The 19,434-nt window shown below is 41.4% G+C and overlaps 1 protein-coding gene across 6 annotated transcripts in view; it reads right to left on the bottom strand.

Moving 5' to 3' along the window:
• MOGAT1 (monoacylglycerol O-acyltransferase 1) overlaps positions 1-17,324 on the bottom strand; it is a 41,372-nt gene extending 24,048 nt beyond the window's left edge. The window contains exons 1-3 of one of the 6 annotated variants that reach the window (XM_032857330.1): positions 17,098-17,324; positions 1,573-1,751; positions 770-974 (exon numbers count right to left, since the gene is read on the bottom strand). In XM_032857330.1, the coding sequence (XP_032713221.1) occupies positions 770-974; positions 1,573-1,751; positions 17,098-17,191 (478 nt within the window). In that variant the 5' untranslated portion in view covers positions 17,192-17,324. Of the gene's footprint in view, positions 1-769; positions 975-1,572; positions 1,752-16,484; positions 16,516-16,701; positions 16,829-16,967 lie in introns of those variants that run through there. The other 5 variants (XM_032857331.1, XM_032857328.1, XM_032857332.1 and 2 more) reach the window with 5 other exon arrangements.
• Between the last annotated feature and the right edge of the window lie 2,110 nt (positions 17,325-19,434).

Here is a 19,434-nt window from a genome sequence, read left to right as displayed (position 1 = left end):
TTTTATTCTTGGAATTGGTAGAATCATGGTTTCATTAATCAAAGAGTCTTCCACTAGTTCAGAGTAGCAGAGTAAAATGAACTCAGTTCTGAGCCAAGTTCTATTTAATCTGGGAAGAAAAACTCAGACTGAGTATGCTTCACTTATACACGGCTATTACTTCAAGACATATTGGAGGCTATTTTCCATCTCTAATGCTCATAAACACAGGCAAAGTGCTTCTCCAAAGGTGCAATCTATCACTTGTTTGACCCAAGATTCTTTCTTCCACATCTGGATACACAAAATGCATTTATCAATTTATTCTTGCATTGAATTAATATCTATTGCACAGTCCTATATCCCAGGCCCTATGCTAGAAAGGAGTGGGGAAAAAAGGAAATAGTCTGGGTCTTCCTGAAACTTCCAGTCCAGTGGGAGAGACAAGAAACATCCAAGCAGCATGGGAAGGGATACAGACACAGGGCTTGACTAAGAAACTATAAACCTGGGCGCCTGGGTGGCTCAGTGGGCTAAGCCTCTGCCTTCAGCTCAGGTCATGATCTCAGGGTCCTGGGATTGAGCCCCTCATTGGGTTCTCTGCTCGGCAGGGAGCCTGCTTCCCCCTCTCTCTGCCCGACTTATGTTCTCAGTCTCTCTGTCAAATAAATAAGTAAAATCTTAAAAAAAAAAAAAGAAAAGAAACTATAAACCTGTGTTTGGGAGGGAACATCCTGTGTGATCCCACCACCCTCAAACACTGGAGAAATAAGAATCTGCCTTCACTTACCACTGGTCATCAGATAGTCTCGAAAGAGTGGACAGCGGAACCAAAATGGGAGCACATGAAGATACGCAGTGAAGCCAGGAAACAGCTCCTCAAAGTCTGAATAATTTGTACAAAAATTTCCGAAGGCTCCAGCAACAAGCACTCCATGGGGGTGAAACCCAAATATATAGTTGCGACTTGGATCCAAATCCCAGGTTTTGATGAGCTACCATATATAGTGAGATTTAAAAAAAAAAAAAAGGTTCAGATTAGGTTCCAATAGGAAACCAAGAAACTCATGATTAGTTTTTATGTCAGAAGGAAACAGAGGAGCACCTAGGTAGCTCAGTCAGTCAAGTGTCTGCCTTCTGCTTAGGTCATGATCTCAGGGTCCTGAGATCCCACATTGGGATCCCTGCTTGGTGGGGAGGCAGGTGGGGAGGTGGTGGGGAGGCTCAGTGGGGAGGCTGCTTCTCACTCTCTCCTCTGCTTGTGTTCTCTCTCGCTATCTCTCTCTCAAATAAATAAATGAATAAATAAAATATTAAAAACAAACAAACAAAAAAGGAAATGGAAAACATGACTTGTTTAGTTCTCTGGGTTAGAGCTATTTCCAAATGTATAAACTATTTCCTGAGCCCAGAGCCACCCCGCACATAGCCTTCAAAATGGTGTCAATTTAGCTCAGATGCCATTTAGAAATTTGGGCTGATCTGCAGGCTTTCTCCCTCTGCAAAGAGAAAAGCTTGAACTATTTATGATGAAAACAAATTTCCACTCTTCTCCCAACTCAAGATAGTACAACATAAAACAATTCTACTCACGTGAATCGGAAAATAGTCTTTAAAATACCTCCAAACGGTCCAGCTTCTGACCCAATTGGATCTTCTTCCCCCTTGCTCTGGGGTACTCCAGTCAAAGTAAAGCCATGTCATATAAGGGACATAGAGGAACCAATAGTTGTATACGATCAGTATCACGATGACTGCAATGCACACTTGTGCTGTAAGAAAGGGAAAGACCTCAGGAATCAGGGTCAGTCAGCATCTGCTCACTGTACTGTATAATCAGTGGTCCATGGCAGGGGGGTTTAATTAATACACCAAGTGCATTAAACTGAGCCTAAGTCCAAGTGAGGTAATATAACAAGACAGCAATGGTACAGTATTATTTAACATTTATTGTCTATTGACTATATGCCAAGTACTATATTGTATTCTCCCAAAATATTTTCATGTAGTTCTTGCATAGCTACAGTATCAACAAAGTGGCCACAGACAGCGCTTTTTGCAGAAGAAAAAATGGCATAGAGAGGTTAAATGGATTGCCCAAGCCCCACAGAAAGGAACTGGTTGATCTAAATCCACAGTCTACTCTCAAAGTTGCTGGTCTGCACAGCCTCCCTGACATGATATATGGAGGAATCATTGCTGAAAAAAGGGATGCAGGAATTCCTACTATAGGTGTTTACCTTGCAGAGCCACCATTATTTATGTGCCCACAAAGAGGGAACATTCTAGAAACAAACTATTTTCAGGAACTCTGTCGCCAGAGACAGAAATAGTGTAGGAGAAACTCTTTACATCTTAGTTCATCTTTCACTACTTACAACATTTCATTATGACAAAGCAAAATCCAAATTGTTTATGCACCGAATGACATAGCTTCAAAATATATGAAGCAAGAAAACTTGACTGCGTAGTAGTGACAAGAATGTTTGCCTTAAAGTAATACATTAAGCTAAGCCAGATTTTTTTTTATATCAGTGCTCTCATACTAAAAAATATTTATAAAAAGAGAAATATAGATGGTCTGGGTGGCTCAGTCAGTTAAGCATGTGACTTGATTTTGGCTTGGGTCCTGATCTCAGGGTCCTGAGAGCCCTGGGTCTTGGTTCCATGCTTTGTGGGGAGCCAGCCTGCTTAAAATGTGCTCCCTCTCCCTCTGTGCCTCCCACCCCCCACCCCCATGCTCTCTCTCAAATAAAGAAATAAATCTTTAAAAAAAGAGAGGGAGAGAAATATTAATAAGAAAGGAGGAGGGAAGCATAAAGTCATAAAACTTGGCACACAGTAAGTGCCCAATAAATACCACCCGTTACCTATGACTTTAAGATTGCCTTTGTCTCTTCTTCTGTTACGTTCTGCAGTTTTGGTTTTAGAGCTGATTTCAGTTCCCCAAACTCCTATCCACTCCCTATCAACTTTGCTACAAAGAGTTCTGTTTCCAAACCATCCATCATAGTATCTGATTAACAGCACTTTGACCTATCACAGTTTTGTAGGTACAGTTTTTTTGGGTTTTTTTTTGCCAAAAACAGAACATATATTTATAATTCTGGAGATACATAAATCAGTAAATATCCCAGTATAGATTTAACCTAAAAACAGAATTGACCCCCGTTTAAGAGGACAGACCTGCTTTCTCCAGGATAGGTTAAGGTTTGTTAAAGGAAAGTACATGAAAGGTTAAGGAAGAACGTGCCCTCTATCCCTCCATGGGGTGTTTGTTGCATTCTGGAACAGCCAGGGGCGTTTCCATGACTCCAGGAGTACGGCCAAAGAGAGTGTCCTCTGCCCTCGTTCCTATCAGGATCATTTCATTTTGCTTCCCCTGCTTCCCTCTACCCAGGTCTAAGTGCTGACAATTTACCACTGTTGGTTAATTTTCTCTTTATTTCACTACCATGTGTCAATTATGTACAAGAAACTTCCATGGGTCTCATTAAGCTGCACTCTCCAATAGATCAGATGAGCTAAGATGCAGCAGGGAAGGGAGAGATCAGTTCCTGAGTGATGACCACCTAACTCCCCCAGGCAATGTCATTTTCTCTCCTCCCAACCCTCAAGGTACATAGTACTGTCCCCATTTTGCAGATGTGGAAACTGAAGCTCAGGGATTTTTAGGGTCCAAAGGACTTGAACCTGGATCTGCCTAATTCTTAAACCCACACACTTTTTTCAATTTTTTAATTTTATTTTTTTAAAGATTTAATTTATTTATTTGACAGACAGAGATTACAAGTAGGCAGAGAGGGAGAGAAAGAGAGAGAGAGAGGAGGAGGCAGGCTCCCTGCTGAGCAGAGAGCCTGATTCGGGGCTCTATCCCAGGACTCTGGGATCATGAACTGAGCTGAAGGCAGGGGCTTTAACCCACTGAGCCACTCAGGCGCCCCAGACCCACACTTTTTTTTAAAATAAAACAAAACAAAACAAATCATAGCTCATGGCAAGAGCACCATAAACTTAAAAGTATTTATTAGAAACGCATAGGCAGGCTCATAAGCATAAGAAATCAGGCAAACGGGAGGGTCTGTTTTCCTTACTATAATGATGGAGAAACTGAGACCAAAAGCATAATAACTTAATTTGACCATAGGAGTCAAGAGCAGATCCAGAAATAAAGTCCCCAGGCTACTCGTTCAGTGTTCCACTAACCCAACCACATACACACACTAATTGAATACATACTGCATCTCTCTTCAACAGCCACTAAATGTTCTGCATGGATGATGGTTAAAACACGGACCTGGAATTGGACCGCTCATGTTGGAATCTGCCACCGACTAGCTGCCTAACCTGCAGAGGGTTCTTTTACTTTTTGAACCTTAATGCCTTTACCTGTGAGATAAGCTAATGACAGCACCTGCCTCCAAGGACGATGGAGAAATAAATGTAGACATGCCATCATGCCTAGCACACTCTTGACAAATGGGAGCGGCGTTATAGTGATTATGTTTACTATCACACGTTTGGAAAATGCAAAACCTAAAAGCAGATAAAATAGCACCCACATTCTTATCACTCAACCAAAAGTACTGTTAAAATTTTCCTTGTGGTCTTTTTTTTTTTTTCCTATGAACAGTTATGTTTCCTTAACATGGCTGACCACTTTTTTTTTTAAGTTTCTGTATTGTATCTCTTATGATGATCTCACACTAGCTGTTTTATTTTATAAATTGGTATTAAAACCTCTTCAAAAATGGTCTTTTGGGGGCGCCTCGGTGGCTCAGTGGGTTGAAGCCTCTGCCTTCGGCTCAGGTCATGATCCCAGGGTCCTGGGATCAAGCCCCAAATCTGGCTCTCTGCTCCACAGGGAGCCTGCTTCCTCCTTGTGATCTCTGTCTGTCAAATAAATAAATAAAAATCTTTTTTTTTAAATGGTCTTTTTGATAATTGATTCACATTCCATTGGATGGCAATACTAATTCAACCATTCTTTTCTTTTTGAAAATGTGGGCTTCTCACAAATTTTCTCTAGAAACATAAACTTGTATAACATTTGCCCACATTTTAATTAACTTCTAGAGGACAGTCAGGAAAACCCTGGATCACCAAGCAGAAACACCTCTGTCACTTGATACACTCTGATTCCTCCCGATCCAAAGGCGCTGTTCTAATTTAAACTCCCACTGCACACATTGCATGCATTCTTTAATATTTCGTATCGTTTACAGCACCAAAATAGCTTTTTAAATCCCATGATCCTAAATTGGACTGAAAGAAGAAAACGCTTAAAAAACTAGGTGACCGGATCACCTCTCTTTTCTATTTTTATCTCATTAAGCAATCCAAGGAAACATGATTTCTCTGAATGGGAGGTCAAAGAGAAAAGATAAAAAAAAGTCTACTCCAATGTATTGCATGGTTCTCAAAACTGATACTGATACCTTTTAAAAGCGTCTTGATCTACAAACCAAGTTGCACAGAAGGCATAAATTTCAGTTGCGACAACCGAGGTATATGTTGAATGAAAAACCAAAAGCCAGCTTCTATCATTCACACTCTATTATAACTTCACGCCCACAGATTCTACTTCCTGTACATCATCAAGAAGCAGCCTCCCCCTCACTTCTTTTTTTAAATGCAGTGAAACTCACATAACACAAATGAACCATTTTAAAGAAATCAATCTGGTAGCGCTTAATACATTCACAGTGTTGTAATTCTACCTAGTTGCAAAATACTTAGATCACTCAAAAATGAAACCCTGAGCCCATCAGGCAGTTACTCCCTATTCCCTTCTTCTCTGCCCCTGGCAACCAGCAATCTGCATTATGTCTATGTCGAGATATTTCATATGAATGGAATGATCCAACATGTAAGCTTCTGTAGACTTTCACTTAACATCAGGTGTTTGAAGTTCATCTGTCTTGAAGCGTGTATCAGTACATCATTCCTTTTTAGGGTTGAATAATATTCCCCTATATGACTATATTATGACTTGTTCGCCCATTTATCTGTTCAACATTCACCATTCAACATTTGATTTGTTTCCACCTTTTGGCTACTATGAATAGTGCTGCAATGGCCCACCCACTTCAACAGTGCTAAGAGAAACAAATAAGGCTCAGCCAAAATGTATGGCATTGTCATTAAATATAGCAACACCAATAAAGGGACAAAATGACATGACACCTCTTGATATGATCTAATGGGAAATAAACCTCATTACTTTTGTGGTATTTTTGCCAAAAACACTCAACCTGACTCTAATCATGACAACATAATTAGGCAAGTCCAGACTCCGGGATATTCTATAAGATAGTTAGCTGGGGCTATTCAGAAAATACCAGAGTTATAAGAGATTAAAAAACAAATAAAAGGTGGGGCATCTGGGTGGCTCAGCCGGTTAAGCATCTGCCTTTGGCTCAGGTCCTGATCCTGGGGTCCTGGGATCCAGCCTCGTATGGGGCTCCCTGCTCAGTGGCATGTCAGCTTCTCCCTCTGTCTCTCCCTTGCTGCTGCCCCTTCTCTAACAAATAAATAAAATCTTTGGGGGAAAAAGGTATAGGAGCTGGTCTGGCTTTAAAGGAAAATTTGAAGACAATTAAGGAAACCTGAATATGAGCCATTATTAAATAAGATTATTGTATCACTGACAAATTTTGGGGATTGTGATTATGTAGAAGTTCCTTGTTTTCAAGAACACATTCAATAGTATTTATCACGAAGTGCCATGATATCTACAACTTACTTTCTTACTTTCAAATGGTTCAACAGCAACAATAATAACAAAGTGTATGTGGAGGGGGACACAGAGAGAGAGAGTGTGTGTGTGTGTGTATGCATGCAAATGTGGAGAAATGCTAAGACCTGGTGAATCCAGGTTGAAAAAAAAAAAAGGCTTACTGAACTATTCTTTCAATACTTCTGTAAGTTTGAAATTTTCCAAAATTAAAAAATGGGAGGAAATACATGACCTACACATATAACTGATCATAGCAGGTTAAGCACTGCTATCTGGCTGGGAATGAGCTGGAACCTCACAGAGACAACTCTGCATTTGCAAAAAAAAAAAAAAAATCTTGACTTCCAACCTTTCCCTCGTAGAGGGAATTACTGAATGACCCACTCAGCAGCTTTCAAAGCTGCCTGTAGGTTCCCCTGGCTTTATAGAAAAGAAGAGCTCTAGCAAAATCAGGGGTGAAGATTACATTTTTTCCATGAACTGAAGACTTCTGGCAAGGAGTGGTGGCAAGGTCTGTGCTCTGGGGTGGGGAATGTCCCTCAGTGCTTATGTGGACCCATATGCCATTTCTGCAGCATTAAGTAATGACCTTCCTTTGCTGTCCCCCGCCCCTTCCTGACTCCAGTGCACTCACCTGGACGCTGACACCAGTTCAAGGGTGCTGATCTAGAAAGCACAAATGCAAAGGCATTGTCTGATCCAGGGCAAAACTCCCATCAATGCTGGCAGAATTTGAAAAGTCCGTGAATCCTAATGACAAGTTTTACCTATAGGCACTTCTTCAAAGACCTGATGTATATAAACTGATAAATCCTTTAAGTTCTCAGTTTAACTTTACCAGTTTTTCAAGATATCAGACAGTAATATTTAGAACACGGAAAAATAACTGGTTAATAAAACTTAGAGAACACACAGGCTTTGGAATAGTGGCAGTGTATGGGAAACTCTCCATAAACGTTCTTAGCCCCCACTGACTGCTTGAGACCTTCAAAAACACCAATGGCAAACGATTCACTCCAAAATGTTATTTGATTTGTTCTTCAGTGTGTGTATTACTTTAATAAAAATAAGTTTTAAAAAATAGGTAAACAGGAGGAAAAAAATACACCAGAATATTGATAATAATTACCTCTGAATAAGAATATGGACTTTCTCTAGGGTCTTTAAAAGCCCTTCTACACTTTTCAATTCTTCTAATAACTAGTCTGAATTATCTTATAATCAAGATTATTTTTAAAAAAGAAACAAAATGGGGCACCTGGGTGGCTCAGTCTTTAAGTGCCTGCCTTCCGCTCAGGTCATGATCCCAGCCTCCCAGGATCCAGCCCCGAATCTGGCTCCCTGCTCAGCGGGAAGCCAGCTTCTTCCTCTCTCACTCCCCCTGCTTGTATAATCTCTCTCACTGTCTCTCTCTGTCAAACAAATAAATAAAATCTTAAAAAAAAAAAAAAAAAAAAGAAGAAGAAGAAGAAGAAGAAGAAACAAAATGGCTCCACTAGAAAGAAATAAGAATACAAACTGTAGAACAAATCTACTTATGTGAGAATAGTCTCATCTTGAACATGATTCTATTAAATTTCCATGAGCAAACAGGATCAGAAAAATACTGCAAAAACCACTTGTTTTATTTATTTGGATTAAATAACAGCCAATATTAAGAAATAATTGGAAGTGTTTAATTTGTATGTGTATCCTTCCCTCTTGTATCCAAGAAGTTTTCATTTTTCCCCTATGAAAATTGTTTCTATACTTATTTTAACCATGCAACAGAGTACGGAAGAAGAAAATGGAATTCAAAATTTAGCACATCACATTCTCTTCTTTCCTGTTCCTGAGGCACTATATTTCAAAACACAATCAGAGCCATCTGTTGATTATAAGAATGTAAGCGTAACATTCTTCTGATTTTTAAAATTCTTATTTAGGGAACTTATGAGTTTCTTAGGATGGTACTAAAAGACAAACCTCAGATCCCTCTGCAGAATTTTCCATCTCAGTATTCCTCATACATGGTTCCATTCCGCATTGCTTTTAAAAAGTTCTAGGGAGAGGGAACTGCATTTTTCTCATCTAAAAGCAAATTCATTATTGGACCTACTTCTCCACCTAATGAATGCACATAAATTACCAGGATCCAGTTGAAGCTAGTCCCATGTTCCTAATATTTCTGAAATGTTTACCATTTGAAGGACAAAATAAGCACAACTATTTTGTATAGCTACAAACTGAAAACCATAATTAAAGAGAGACATAACTAAATACAACATGTGGGTTCCTTTGCTATAAAGGACATTTGTGGGGCAGTTACCGGAATATGAATAGGGTCTGTGTATGGATTAGGCTGTTGAACGTACCAGTTCTTTTTCTCATTTGGATAATTGTACTGTGGTTATATAAGAGAATATCCTTGGTTTTGGGAAATATACACCAAAGTACTTAAGTATAAAGAAAAACCAAGTCTGTAACTTATCCTTAAAGACTTAAAAAAAAAAAATAGTAACTATGCATGTGTGTGTGTGTGTGTGTGCACGCGCATGTGTATGTTTGTGAAAAGAGAGAAACAGGGACAGAGAAAGAAAAAAAACATGGTAAAATGTTAACATTTGGGGAATCTGGTGAAGGAATATTGGAATTTTTGTAATTTTCTAGAATTTTTCTTTTCTTTTTTTTTTTTTTTTTTAAGATTTTATTTATTTATTTTTGTGAGAGAAAGAGTGAGCAGGCATGATGGGGAGAGTGGGCAGAGGGAAAAGCAGACTCTGGGATCATGACCTGAGCTGAAGGCAGACGCCTAACCAACAGAGCTACGCAGGTACCCAGGTGCCCAGAATTTTTATTTTCTACAGTGAGTATTTCTGAAATTATTTCAAAATAAAAAGCTTAAGGGCACCTGGGTGGCTCAGTGGGTTAAGGCCTCTGCCTTCGGCTCAGGTCATGATCCCAGGGTCCTGGGATAGAGCCCCACCTCGGGCTCTCTGCTCAGCGGGGAGCCTGCTTCCCCCCTCCCTCTCTGCCTGCCTCTCTGCCTACTTGTGATCTCTGTCAAATAAATAATAAAAAAAAAAAACTTGAAAAAAAAAAAAAAAACAACATATAATGGCCCTCCCTGAGACCTACAGAATCAAAGTCTCTGGGTAATTTGCATTTTAACAAAAATCCCCAAGTCATTCTTTTTTTTTTTTTTTAATATTTTTATGTATTTATTTGACAGAAAGAGACACAGAGAGAAAGGGAACACAAGCAGGGGGAGTGGGGAGAGGGAGAAGCAGGCTTCCTGCTGAGCAGGGAGCCTGACATGGGGCTCGATCCCAGGACCCTGGGATCATGACCTGAGCCAAAGGCTGAGGCTTTAACCCACTGAGCCACCCAGGCGCCCCTCCCCAAGTCATTCTTAAATACCATCTGAAGATTAAAAACTTCTGCTATAAATAAAATCACACAGTGGAAGCCTCAGTATTTTTGAGATATCAATTTTCTCCAAATTCATCTATAGATTAATCGCAATAAAAAAATCAATTCCAATGGAAACCCAACAGGCATTTTTTTGTGTGATAACTGATGAGCTGATTCTAAAGTGCAAATGGAAACACAAAGAATCTATTTGATTATCAAAACCACTCTGAAAAAAAAAAGCACCAAGGTCTGAGGGCGAACAAGATCTGATTCCATAAATTATTATAAAGCTAAAGCAATCACAACAGCATTGTACTGACATCAAGATAGACAAACAGATGAATGGAACAAAACAGACAGTCCAGAAGTAAACCCACCCATATACGAATACCTAACTTCCTGCAAAAACACAGGGCACTACAGCAGAGAAGGGACAGATTCTGTTTTTGTTTTGTTTTTTAAGACACGGGGCAGGAACAGCTGGATTACACATATGCCGGAAAAATGAACTTAGACCTTGCAGCACACACAAAAAGTAATCTCAAATGGATCGCCAACCTCTATATGAAACCTAAAACCATAGAACATGTAGAAGAAAATATAAAAAAATCTTTCTGGCCTTGGGTCCCTAAATAAAACACCAAAAACACAATCCACAAAGAAAATATGGATAGATTGGACTCTGCCAAAGTTAAAAACATCTGTTCTTTCAAAGACAGTTTAGAGAATGAAAAGATAAGCCCTAGAGTGGAAGAAAATTCTATACAAAGTATATACCTGACAAAAGACTTGTATCCCACAGCCCTGCATCGGGCTTTCTGCTCAGCGGGGAGCCTGCTTCCCTTCCTCTCTCTACCTGCCTCTATGCCTACTTGTGATCTCTGTCAAATAAATAAAATCTTAAAAAAAAAAAAAAAGACTTGTATCCCAAAGAACACAACCAACTCTCTAAACCCAATAGAAAGAAAACAAGCAACCCAACTAAAAATGGGCAAAAGATTTCAACAGGTACTTCAAAAGGTAAGATACACAAATAGCAAATAAGTATATGAAAAAGAAGCTCAACGTCATTAGTCATCAGTGAAATGAAAACTAAAACCACAATGAAACACTACTGTGCACTTATTAAATCCCAAAATTTTAAAAAATGGGTGTTTCAAGTGATGGCAAGGATCTGGAGCAACTGGAACTTTCATACACTACTGGTATGAATAGAAAAATGGTATAACCACTTGGGAAGAAAATTTGGCAGTTTCTTAAAAAGTTAAACCTGGGGTACCTGGGTGGTTCAGCTGGTTAAGCATCCACCTTTGGCTCAGGTCATGATCGATCTCAGAATCCTGGAATCAGCCCTGTCTCAGGCTCCCCGCTTCCTCCTCTCCTCCTGCCCCTTTTCCCCTCCCCGCCCCCATTTGTGCTCTCTGTCTCTATCTCAAATAAATAGACAAAATCTTTTTTTTTTTTTAAGTTAAACATGCAAATACCATACCATGACCAGCCATTATGTTCCCAGGTTTGGAAATAAAGAATAAAGAAAGCACGTGTTCATACAAAGACTTGTAGGCAGAAATTCACAGCAACATCATTCATAATACATACAACCCAACTATTCACCAACAGATGAACAAATTCCAATGTATCCCTTCACTAGAATACGCATTCAAAACAAAAGGCAGTGAACTACTTACACACACAAGATCCAATCTGAAAATAATGATGTTGGGTGAAAGAAACCAGACCAAAAAAGAGTACCTATGGCATGCCTCCATTTATATAAAACACTACACAACCCAATCTGTAGGAGAGAAAACATAGGAGATGAAGGGCAATGGAGAAAGAGGGATTACAAAGGGGGTATGACAAACCTTTGGGATGAGGTTCATTGTCTTACTGTGGTGGTGTCCTGGAGAGATATATGTCAGCTTATCAAACTGTATACTGTATCACATCAAACTGTATACATATCAAACTGTATGTCAGCCATGCTTCAAGAACAATGCTCAAGTAAATAAATAAACCCACTCAGTAGAAGATCATGGGCCAATCCAATGCCATCTAAGCAAGACACTTAACCTCTTACGTTCCAGTCTTGTCATCTAAAAAAGGAAATCTAGTCCTCTCTGCCACAAGCGGTTACAGGTAAAAGACGGTAAGTAAATGCTGGCTCTCTCTTTGTCAGCTTCCTACTTTCAGGTTAGCAGGCTGGTTGCCCACAAACTAGTATGTAATGGTTCAGTTTCTTGAATATTAAGATTGGATGGCTGGTGATCCAGCAATCCCACTCTGGGAATTTATCCAAGGGAAATGAAATCATCATCTCAAAAAGAAATCTGCCCTTCACCCCCACCCCCCGTGTTCACTGCAGCATTGTTTACAGTTGTCAAGACATGGAAACAACATTAAGTGTCCATGGATAAAGATATATATGTTATCCAGCCATAAAAAGAAAAGGAAGGAAATTCTGCCACGTGTGATACCACTGGACAGACGCTGAGGACATTATGCTAAGTAGAATAAGTGAGACAGAGAAAGATAAACATTGTATGATCTCACTTGTGTGTGAAATTTTAAAAAGAAAGCAAACAAAACTAATTCATAGGTGTGCCTGGGTGGTTCAGTCCATTGAACGTCAGACTCTTAGTTTCAGCTCAGGTCATGATCTCAGGGTTGGGAGACTGAACCCCACATAAGGCTCCATGCCCAGCGTGGAGACTGCTTAAGATTCTCTCTTCCTCTCCCTCCGCCCCTCCACCCTTGTACCCCTCCTCCCACAAAATACAAACACAAAACCAAAAAACGAATTTGTAAATACAGAGAACAGATTAGCGGTTGCCAGAAGCAGGTGGAGGGGTGGGCAAATTGAGTGAAGGGGGTCAAAAGGTACAAACTTCCAGTTATAAGATAAGTAAGTGCTGGGGATGGAATGCACAGTATAGTGACTGTCGTCAACAATACTGTGTGTATATGTGTGTGTGTGTGTGTGTGTATTTTTTTTTTTAGATGTTATTTATTTATTTGAGAGAGAGCACAAGCAGAGGGAGCAGCAGGCAGAGCTAGAGGGAGAAGCAGACACCATGCTGACTGAGCAGGGAGCCTGATATGGGACTCAATACCAGGACGCTGGCATCATGATGTTAAGCTGAAAGCAGCCATTTAACCAACTGAGCCACGCAGATGTCCCAACAATACTATATTGTATTTGCAAGTTGCTAAAAGAGAAAGTCTTAAAAGTTCTCATCACAAAGAAAAAATATTTGTGGGCGCCTGGGTGGTTCAATGGGTTAAGCCTCTGCCTTCGGCCCAGGTCATGATCTCAGGGTCCTGGATCGAGGCCTGCATCTGACTCTCTGCTCAGCAGGGAGCCTGCTTCCCCCTCTCTCTCTGCCTGCCTCTCTGCCTCCTTGTGATCTTTCTGTCAAATAAATGAAAAAAAAAATATTTGTAACTATGTATGATGATAGACAGTAACTAAATTTATTGTGGAAATCATTTTGTCATAAACACATGTATCAAATCATTATGTCATCCACCTAATACTAATACAATGTTATAAAACTGGATGACAGGTATTTAACATTTATTTCAAGGAAAGAGTGATTGCACGACTAAATGAAACATTTTGAGATTTTTAAAATATATTTCAAGGGCTAATAGCTTCAACTCATTTCCTGGAAAGGAAAATGCTTTCCAAGACTTTGATTTAGAGGTCTTAAAAACGACAGTTAATAAAAACTCCCTTGACACCACCGAAAGTAGCTTCTACATCTACTCCTTCCTTCAAGATTGATAATTATATGGAAAGAAAGAAGTAAGCTCTTATCCTACCTTTCCAGTACGAATTGAATTGTAGGGTAGTCAAATGGCCCTAAATGATGGAGAAAAATTATTCTTTGCAGAAATTCTAGCCAGTAAATGACAGAATAAGAAAACTAGCATTTTGCAGTCCCACGTAGCAGTTGACTCAAGCAAGGATCATTAATGGAGTCCACTAGGGTCAGTGGAGAACTTTTGCTTGCACATGCCAATTACCGGCCCTCAGATTACTTCCTATCTGCACCCACCGATCATGCTTAGACACTACTAATGGGACAACTGGACATTGTGTACACCCTAACATAACGCAGTGTGAAGCACACAGAGGTGCCTGGGGAAGAGGCCTTGCCACAAAGGTTTCATTTACATCGAATCAAGCCTTGGCAGGCCGGGTGGCAGGTTAAGCCTCTGCCATTGCTTGACGTCATGATCCCAGGCTGGAGTCTGCTTCTCCCTCTCCCTCTGCCGCTCTCCCAGCTTGTGCGCTCTGTCTCAAATAAATAAAAATCTTAAAAATAAATAAATCTCATTAAGTCTTAGATCTAATTTCCACTGTAGAAGAAATACAGGGTTAAAAAAAAAAAAGAAAGAAATACAGGGTGTTGGGGGACAGGTTAACATTACAAAAGAAGCAATCAGGAAAACCACGAAGGGAGACACCCTGCAGGACAGATAACCTCCTTTCTTTAGCATTTCACTGACAGAAAACAAATAGGGAACACTGTTCTAAATTAAAAGACACGTAAAGACCAAATGCAACACAAGGGTCTTGCTTGGAACCTGGTTCAAATAAATCACCAAGAAAAGTGTATTTCCTACAAAGTTTAGGAAATATGTACTTAGTTTAAATGATTTGAAGCAATGATTGTTAATTATGCTACATGTGTACTATGAATATGTAAAAAATACTTAATCTTATATATGCATACCAAAGTATTTAGGATTAAAATATACTATGATTTTAAATCTTTGCAAAAACAATAGATAAAACTAATATGGTAAATTGTTAAAATAATTATAAACCCAGGTAATGGGTATATATGAGAGTTCACACACTTCTACTTTTTGCATGTTTGAAAGTTTTAAAATAAAATTAGTGCTACATATAGTACAAAATAATACGCTCCTAGTAACAAAAATGTCAAATGCATGCAATAAAAGGCATTTAAATGGTCTGCAAGCCACTCTAGTCTGACTCAAATTGAGAATCATTAGTAATACCTCAGTCACTGGTTCACTCACATTTGACACCTGCGGCTCCCCCACCTGTGACCTTGAGCAACTGACTTCACCTCTAGGCACCTTCATTTGTAAAATGAGTATGGGGTAGGGCCTACCTCCAACGGTTGCTGTCAGGGTAATGCAGATTAATATAACTAGAGACACAGGGGAGCGGAGAGCCTCCCTTCTGGGTGACACAGTGGAGACAGTCATTCAACAAGTATTTACTTTGTGCCTTCCAGGGGCCAGGCACGTACTGAGTGCTCCCACACTGAGCTGGTAGACAAGGTTGGTCATGCAGACCTTTCTCAAGTAACCACAGACATATATAAATACAAGCAATGACAATGGCTGCCATAAAAGGAAAAGACCGTGGGCCACCAGAGGTGTGCGACTGATCAGCAAGTTAGACAGTCTCCAAGTTCGAGCCATTGGAGTGGGCGGCACAGTGGTTAAAGCAGGGACCCTGGGTAGAATATTTGGGATTGCACCCAGCTCCTCGCGCTCCGACCAGCTGTGTGACCTCGAACAATTTACTTCACCTCTTAGTTTCCTCATCTGTCCAATGAGTGCAGGGACGCACACTCCTTATCTCATAGAGTTGTTGGGAAGATCGCAGGGTTGATGGTGTATGGTGCTTAGAACAGGGCTTGGCACACACTAAGCCCTCAATCAGTGTTATGATGTCAATGTTGTGATGTCCTTTGCTCCTTGGACTGTAATGCTGCCACACCTGTCTCGGGGTTTGGCCTGTGAAGACTTAATGAGTTACTGGTTTGAAGTTCCTTTTTCAGTAAACCCTAGCTGTACCCTAGAGTCACTTGGAGAGTTTGTGTGTGTATACACACACACATTTATATAGTTACATAGATACACAAAATATTGATCCACGGGCTCCATTCTGTAACGAACTTATTAAAGATACTAGAGATAGAGTCCGAACACCTGTATTTTTTTGAAGCTCCCCCGGTGATTCTAATGTATAACCAGGGTCAAGAACCACTGACCCAGGCATTCAAAATGTGAAAGCATTTCAAAACTGTAGACTTCTACAGTGCAAAGAATTTATTATTATTATCATTGTGGCCTCCACAGGATAGAATCCATGATTCTTATTATAGCATACAAATGCTGTTAGCCTTCAGAACCGCACAAGTTTTCGATAATTCCTCCCTCGTTTCATACCATTCACGCCCCAATTACTCCAAGAGCTGAACAAACATTTAGGAAAAAAAAAAGCGCCCGAGTAACCCAACCCGCTCCATCTAGCGACGGCCTCAAGGTGCCTTTCTCGATGGGATTAACTTGGGAACCCGCACCCTTGGGTCGAGTTATTTACCTACAGAAGCCACCCAAGCAAAACCTGTGTTTGCTGCAGCCTTCCTTGTACAAAGATACCTTTCTGCACCTGAGGGATCTTAAACACAGAAACGCTTACACGGCTATTTTTCACGAGGGTGGGATGAGGAAGAAATCAGGCTGTAAATACTCGAGCATTGTTTTTTTTTTGTTTTTTTTTAAATCAGTCGACAATTCAGGAAAACGAGTTTACTAACTTTGCAGGCCTATAGTGCAATGTTCCATGGCTTGATTGGATTGTGGTGACATCTGGGTGTATCCATTTGCCAAAACTCATCAAGTTGCATAATTACCATCAGTGCCTTTTACTGTAGGTAAAGTAGGCATCAATTAAAAAAAAAAAAAATCCCAGGGAAAACAAGTTACCAAACAGTCCTTCGCTACGGGGTGCACGTGGGAAGAAAAACCACGAGTCCCAAGTTAGCTCTCCAAAGCCCTCTCTGACCAGCTTGTTCTGACTTACACGGGAAGAAGGGCTGGCGGATCTAAGCGCGTCCTTGGACAAGGACTGTCGGCGAGGGAGGAGACGGAGACCCCCTGCACCGTGTAGACCCGCCTGGATCTTGGCGCCCGGGAGCGCGCGGGGTCCTTACCGAGCAGCAGGAAGGACAGGACCCACTGCAGCACCGCGGCGGTCTGTAGCCGCCGCGCCAGCGGGATGTTGAGCGGCGCAAACTCGACCTTCATGCTCCGGCCCCGGACAGGACTGTGCCGACTGCGGGCGCCTTGTTGATTCGCGGCGCCTGGGAGGAGTGAGCGGCCGGATTCCGGCCCCGCGCGGGACAGCCCCGGGGCGGCAAGGGGGAAGCGGCGGCGACGCCGGGGTAGCAGGCGGGGGCCGGACTTCGTCGGGGGGGGTGGGGCGGGAGGGCTGAGGCTGGGGGCTGCCAATCGCGCGCGCCCGGGCTGCGGTGCAGCTGGCGCGCCCGGGCACATTGGCCCCAACGCCAGGGCGCTGATGAGAGCGCGCCGCTTTGGGTACTAGGGATGGCGAGGGGGTCAGCTGGTGGCCTGCCCGAGCTCGGCAGCCTGGGCTTCTGCAGCCTTGCGGAGGACCTGGGATCTCCACTGGGATCTCTGATCGTTGTTCAGCTACTCGATCACCTTCAGTATCTGCCCTTAAACCCACCCCTTCCTCCGAACACTCTGGCTGGGGAAGGATTAGTTCAAGAAATCGACCACCAGTTAGAAGGAGGTGCGGGACATAGCTTCTGTGCACGCGGGGTACTCCTGTGTTTATTGGTATGTGTACCCTATCCCATCTTTTAACTCCGGCGGGAGACGAGAGGCAGAGATCTGACTTCCTCTCTTGGATACTCAGATTCCTACACTAGTTCCAGAAACCTTTCATTTATTCATTCCTTTAACAGATACTGACTGAATACCTACCACAGGTCACGAACCATTCTGGGCCCTGGCCTTATACCTGGTTACCTAGACACATTAATTCTGCTCTCAGTACAAATTAGGGGCGGAGACAAACATTAAGCAAAATAACCACATAATTGGGTGTATAATTGCAAAGTGAAACCCTACTGTGAATGGCTGTAGGAGGGTTCTAGGACTTAAACTGGAGGTCAGGGAAGTCTCAGAAGTGACCTTGAGCTATAAAAGTGAATCTAGTTAACTGAGGGAGTTGTCCAGAAAAAAAGGAGCACGTGTGCAAAGGTCCTGTGGCTGAAATTCAAAGAAAATATATTGGGAGCTCAAGGAGAACATTGGGGTGGAATGAGGCAAAAATGGTGGCCAAAGTCCAGATTCTTGCAGCCTGTGTTTAGATTCAACTATTTACCCTGAAGTTTGCCACCGAAGGGTTTGTTATGATGCATTAAATGGTTAGATTCTGAATAGTTGCCTAATCCTTGTGAGCAGTGCTACTTTTTTTTTTAAATAAATACACCTACTGTATAGTTGGACAACTCCAAGTGGCACGTGGCTGTTAAGTCATTGCTAGAAGGGATCTGCAACAGGGCAAAACAACAAAGTTGACCAGCCACCCCCACCACAATGTCCCTTTCTCCAATAATTCTAATAGAAAGTTGGATACAAATGAATAATTAAGGCAAAGTAGTTCAGGGTAGTTGTGACTTTTTGTATGCAAAACTTCCTGGTTTGTGGGTTTTGCTTTTTTTTTTAACCTAGTTGAGGATTCATATTCTTCTTTTAGACTTCTTCCCTGAGCCTTCCCCCCAGTGCTAGTGGGGATACTAGGAGTACACGCTGTCTCAGATGTTGTGCAGAGCCCTTCACTCATCCTAGAGCAACCCTAGAGCAATAAGCACTAGCTCATTTTGCAGTTAATGAAATCCAGGCTCAAAGTCACACAGCTGGCAAAGTGGAAAAGATTCAAATACAGTTTTGTCTAAAACCCAGAGAGGAGAGTCATCCTTTCATTAAATGAATCTTACCTGGAACAAACGATTGCTTGCTTTGCATCGCCATTGCCCAGGGTGTTGATGGCAAGAGAGTAAATTAAGACATGGTCTCTGAGCCTTTGAGCGTTCATTCACTGATTATTTATGAAAAGGCTTCTTGTACTAGGCACGAGCTGGGGAGCGGGTATGGACTGTAACAGTGAATAAGAAAGGTCTCTGTCCTGGAGGGGCTCACAGCCTCCTGGAAGAAACAAAGTAACCACATGGGTATAGAACCAAATATATGATAGTGCCTGAAAGAAACATGCACATTCCAGTGATAGGGAATAATGAGCATGTATTTAGAACAGATTGGAATTAACAAGAGTGGGAAGCAGGCAGACCCTAAGGAACCATTGTAGGGTTGGACTAGGAGATGGTGGTGTGGTCTGCTGTGGTATTAAAGGAGGATATTGATGGATTTGGGATATGCACAGGAGATATAAATGGTAGAATTGGTTAATCAGACTCACAATTTCTTGGTAAATAAGCAAGACATCCAGACTTTTCCTAATC

The sequence above is a fragment of the Lontra canadensis genome, unplaced genomic scaffold (assembly GCF_010015895.1).
Source record: "Lontra canadensis isolate GAN:19392208 unplaced genomic scaffold, GSC_riverotter_1.0 scaffold13, whole genome shotgun sequence".
NCBI lineage: Eukaryota > Metazoa > Chordata > Mammalia > Carnivora > Mustelidae > Lontra > Lontra canadensis.
Note: the sequence above shows the minus strand (reverse complement) of the source record. Positions and strands in the feature narration are given on the sequence as shown.